The sequence below is a fragment of the Bombyx mori genome, chromosome 13 (assembly GCF_030269925.1).
Source record: "Bombyx mori chromosome 13, ASM3026992v2".
NCBI classification, from domain to species: Eukaryota; Metazoa; Arthropoda; class Insecta; order Lepidoptera; family Bombycidae; genus Bombyx; species Bombyx mori.
In genome coordinates, this window is record NC_085119.1 from 279694 (window position 1) to 285154 (window position 5461).

The 5461-nt window shown below is 43.6% G+C and overlaps 1 protein-coding gene across 1 annotated transcript; it reads right to left on the reverse strand.

The window, feature by feature from the left end:
• Positions 1 to 324: 324 nt before the first annotated feature.
• Positions 325 to 3842, reverse strand: LOC119629371 (uncharacterized protein K02A2.6-like). The gene is made up of 6 exons (XM_062671947.1): positions 2687 to 3842; positions 2069 to 2551; positions 1627 to 1732; positions 1220 to 1434; positions 675 to 955; positions 325 to 450 (listed from the first exon to the last, which is right to left on the reverse strand). The coding sequence occupies exons 1-6, from the start codon at positions 3840 to 3842 to the stop codon at positions 325 to 327; spliced, it is 2367 nt and encodes a 788-aa protein (XP_062527931.1).
• Positions 3843 to 5461: the final 1619 nt, after the last annotated feature.

Genomic DNA, 5461 nt, shown 5'->3' on the forward strand with positions numbered 1-5461 from the left:
CAAGGCGACGACATCATCCCCGTTGCCGGACTAGCAACGGTTGGAGCAATAGAACCGCTCAAGTCATCCGCCCAGGTTTGACTGGCACCACATTTGGTTTTGCACGAAAACAGCTGTTCAGAGTGCCTCTTGAGTTGTATTGAAGATTTAAAGTCTTTTACAATGTATACGTTTTTACCAATTCTCTTTACTATCACACCTTTACACCACGTATATTTATTATTAACAAGATATTTTTTGTACATAATTACTTGGCCTAGCTCAAAATTTCTGACTTTCCCTCCTTTTGTTTTACTTTGCGTACACTGTTTAGATAAAACATAATCAGTCAACGAAGCAGATGAAGGCGACGGTGGCGAACGCGGGTTCATTAAATCTAAACGTGAACGTAATTTGCGACCAAACACTAACTGTGCCGGAGACATTCCTGTTGTCGAGTGAACTGAGTTTCTATAATCGAAAACGTATTTGTATAGTCGCAGTTTGTTTTCCCTAGCATTTGTACTACTCAACAAACAAGTTTTGATACCCCTTTTTACTATTTTCACATAAGCTTCGGCTTGTCCGTTGCTTGCCGGATGGTATGCCGGCGAAGTAATATGAGATATACCGTTTAGTGTACAAAAATTAAGAAACTCCTGAGAACAAAAATTAGTACCGTTATCCGTAACTACCGTATGAGGCAATCCGTATCTGGACATGTACTCATACATTCTTTCAATGACCGCACTAGTAGTTGTGGAAGCCATCTCGTACACCTCAAGCCACTTGGAGTACGCGTCTACTAGGACCAGGTACATCCGACCATTCAGCGGACCTAGAAAGTCTAAGTGTACACGGTAAAAGGGTTGTGGGGGGTATTCCCACGGGCACACCGGAGTGCGCGGCGGAGTCGGTCGTAGCTGCATACACACCTCACATGAGCTAATCATATTTTCTAAGGCGTCGTCTAAGCCTGGAAACCAACATCGAGATCGAGCTTCAGCCTTTGTTTTAACTATGCCCATGTGTGAGGTATGCAACTCTGTTAAAATACGGTGACGCAAACTTCCTGGTATCACCACTTTATGACCCCTCATAACGCAACCATTTTCAACGGACAGTTGCAATCTACATAAGTAGTAAGGCTTAACTTCTGCGTTAATAATTTTTTTAGGCCATCCGTTTTGAATATATTTGATGACTTCACGTAATATGCTATCATTGCTGGTTGCGTTACGTAATTCAGTCACCGATATCGGGAGTGCGCCTTGCACTACGAAGCAAACATAAGAGGCGCTGTCGAACGCATCGACATCGACCGCTCCCGCTCCGCGCCTGGTCCCCCCGCCTCGACCACCGCACGCGCCCGCGCCGGCCGGTAGACTCGCACGAGACAGATAGTCCGCACTATTATCTGCACTCTTCACGTACTCGATTACATAATTATAACCACTAAGAAAAATTGCATATCTTTGAAGTCTGTTTGCCGAGACTTCTGGGATGCCTCGTTGTGGGCCAAATATTGAGAGCAGCGGTTTGTGGTCCGTCCTTAGTATAAATGGATTTGACCTGCCGTACAAATATTGATGAAATCGACGAACACCAAATATAATCGCGGTTGCTTCCTTTTGGATTTGTGAGTACCTTTTCTCGGCGTCGTTGAGCGTGCGCGAAGCGAAAGAGATAGGTTTTTCCTGGCCATCGGAACTCACCTGTGATAGAATAGCACCTAATCCATTGGGCGACGCGTCTACAGTGAGAATTATATTTGTATTAGGATTAAAATGGGCCAATACATTATCGGATGCTAACATTTTTTTTATTTCATTAAACGCTTTATCGTGTAACTTAGACCAACGCCACTTTGTTTCTTTTTTTAAAAGTTCGTATAATGGTCCGAGAATACAAGATGCATTCGGTACAAAATTCCTATAATAATTTACTAAGCCTAAGAAAGATCGTAGTTGACTAACATTCGTAGGCGCCGGTGCCTTTAATATTGCTTTTATTTTATCGGGTGATTTCCTTAGCCCCTCTTTATTAATGGTAGACCCTAAATAATTAATTTCATCTTGAAAGAACTGACATTTAGACTTTTGTAGAACAAATCCTGCGTCTTGCAACCGTTGTAGGACCTGATGTAATCTCTCAAGATGTTCAGAGTCATTGCGACCCGTTATGAGCACATCGTCCAATAAACACAGCGTGCCGTCCAGACCCGCTAGCACTGTATCCATGGCTCGCTGGAAAATTGATGGCCCACTAGCTAACCCGAACACCAAACGCGTATACGCGAAGATCCCTTTATGCGTATTGATACAAGTTAACTTTTGGGATTCTTCATCCAGACAAAACTGACCGTAGGCCATAGACAAATCTAATTTAGTAAATGTCTGGCCCCCGTATAGTTTAGAAAACAGCTCGTTTACGGTAGGCAACGGATACTGTTCTACAACTAATTGCTTGTTTATAGTAACAGAGTAGTCCGCGCAGATACGGACCGAACCGTCACGTTTCAGTACCGGGACTATTGGTGACGCGTAGTCGGAATGCTCGACTGGTCGGAGTACTCCCAGTCCCACCAAACGGTTTATCTCTTTTTCCACTTTTTCACGCAGAGCAAATGCAACCGGCCGTGGTTTAAAAAATATAGGATGAGCACTTTCTTTTAATTTCAAATTAACTTTATATTTGTTGAATTTACCTAGCTTGTCCGAGAACACGGCGGGATATTGTTCCTGTATTAATTTCAACGTGTCACGGGTAGTGGCACATTTATATACGGGCGCTAGCTGCAGTTCAAATTGTGCGATGAAGTCGCGGCCCAGTAAAGGCGGTCCGCCATCGCGCACCACGTACACGTCGAGCTGGCGCGTGCGACCCCGCCACTCCACTAACAACTGAGCGCGACCGGCGCAACCTAACACGTCACCCGAGTAACTTAATAACTTCTTATTTGTGCTAAATAAGGGAATGTTTTTAAAATGTTCGTTATATGTATCTACGGACATAACGGTAACAGCTGACCCACTATCAATCTCAAAGTTCATTCTGATACCATTGACACACACGGCTTCGATTAATGGTTCACCTCGCAAAGATCGAATGTTACAAATTTTACCGTCGTCACCGTCACCTTCATCGTTCTCCTCCGTTACAACATAATTGATTCTTTTGCACATTCTACGCAAATGTCCTTTTTTGTTGCACTTCCTACAAGTGTAACTCGCAAAACGACACTCCGCGGCTTTGTGATTCGAATAACCACACACGGAACACTTTACTTTTGCACTTTGAGGTACACTAGTCGGAGAACGTTTGCCTATTTTGTACAGCTCTGTAACGACAGTCTCGGCAGCAGCGCTTGCAGCAGCAGCCGCGCGGGCGCTGCGCAAGCTCTCGGTCAGCTCCACAGCCCTGGCGAAGGTCAGCCCGGCCAGCTCCTGCACGTACATTTTTTCTTTCTCCACGCCCGGCAGCATACCCATAATGAATCGATCTCTTAATCCTTCTTCTACATTGCTGAAGTTACACTGAGAAGTGAGACCTCGTAACCTCGCAGCCCACTGTGATGGTGTCTCCTGGGGTAGTTGTGTGGCGGCATAAAAATGATGACGCTCGCCAAATCCCACTGATTTTGGAGTGAAATGGTTGTCCAAGGCACTAACTATATCTTCGTATGGTACTTCTTGAACTTCTTTAGGCAGCACGAGATCAGCTGCCAGTTTGTAGGTAGATTCGCTGAGTGTGCTAAGCAATATGGCCCGTCTTTTGACTCCTGCTGGATCTTTCACCACGTTAATATCGTTCGCGATGAACCACTGTGTGAGTCTGCATCTCCAAGTCTTCCAAGTTTGCATGTTATGATCGAAATTACTTAAATTTCCGAAAGACATTATTTTTTATTTTTTGGTGTGGGTACCTCGTCGCCAATGTTGTGTTAGCGTGTATGGGGACAAGTGATACTCAAGACGGCCAGTGACACACTAACATTTATTACAAACATAACAATATATATGTATCGTAACAATAATTAGTTGGTAACAAGCTTACAGTAGCCAGCTGAACAAGGCGCACGAACATTTTATTTTCAGGGAAAACAATGTAATTTTTTATTTTCACCCAAAGTAGATTAGTCGATCACCTGACTTTGGTTTATTGCTATTGCCTAATTTAAGAAACATCGTGATCTTCTTTTGTTTTAAGATATCGGGTCACCATTAATATCAACGTCACTAGCAACAATGTCCTCGTTCCCATGAGTGTCGATGCCATGGACTGACTTCAAGCTTATTTAACTATGAAGTCCTATAGAAAATGAGTATTGTGCCATGTAAATTCTATCGCTCTATAAGTGGACTATAATATCGGCTATTCATTTAGAGTTTTTATTTGAACCTTGTTGTGTTCTTTACTTCATTGTCTAATGAACCTATCCATTTAATCCTTGAATAGGTTCACAGTGACCGTAATTACGATCCTTTCGTTTTAGTAAATTTGTGCTCAAGTGCCTCATTAGTGGCGAGATAAGGACTTTCTTTAAGAACACATTTTCGTTTTTACGAACCTTTTTAAGAAAAATAAATAAATTATTGGCTAGCTAATAGATGCACTCTAGCATGCTGACAAGGAGTAGCACCGTAAGAGTGACCGGTCGGCGGTGATCGCGTTCCGATCCGGCAGGCTGGTTGTGATCCAGCGGGGTATCCTGGGGCATTAGCGGGATAACTGGGCACCTAGACCGTCACCATTCCAGAGCCTTTGTTTTGCCTCGAAGACTCCGTAGGCTGGACGTCCATGGGGTGAAGCGCGTGTCTGGTTGCAGTGTTGACCGTGGTAGCCCTGTTACTCTGCTCAGGCTCTGACCTCGGGAGGATCGAACGCTTAGGCAAAAATGCGTCGTTTAGTCAGTAAGACCTTAAATATCACCTTTGGGCCCATGGTCTGCTCCTAACATCTGCGGACCGTTCAGTCCCACATACCCAGCGCACCTCGTAGGTGCGGGGATTTCGTACGAGGTTTGGCAGCTGGATCATAAAAAATAAGGTAGCTAATGGATTATACTTGTTTAATTTGCAACGCATTATTGTCCCTCGCAAAATAACGTATTTTGAAAGAATCGAGGTAAAAGATCTTCACGGTAGTCTATTAGTTAGTATTTTGTATTCGATTGACCAGTACGCATATACCCATAACCACTCACAAGACTCCATAATCCGAGTTATTCTAGATATAGAGTCGAGCCTTATTCTTATTCTCAACCGGAAATTGAGCGAGCTGGTACCGATCACTATATATGAAGCCACCGTCGTAGTGTTCGCTTTCTTTCCAAGTTTAGCATTCCTTATTAACACCTAGGTTTATCTGCCGCTATAAATGCCGAAAACATGTACATAAGTACGAAATAAGAACAAGCGCATTCAGACGCTGATTAACAAACTAATACAGTAGTTAGAGACGCCAATTACAAGAGTAAAGA

Coding starts and splice junctions, on each gene's coding strand:
- LOC119629371 (XM_062671947.1), bottom strand. CDS start 3,842: ATGCAAACTTGGAAGACTTGGAGATGCAGACTCACACAGTGGTTCATC. Junction 2,552..2,686: donor CGTGTTCTCGGACAAGCTAG/GTAAATTCAACA, acceptor TGGGACTGGGAG/TACTCCGACCAGTCGAGCAT. Junction 956..1,219: donor GATATCGGTGACTGAATTAC/GTAACGCAACCA, acceptor GTTGGTTTCCAG/GCTTAGACGACGCCTTAGAA.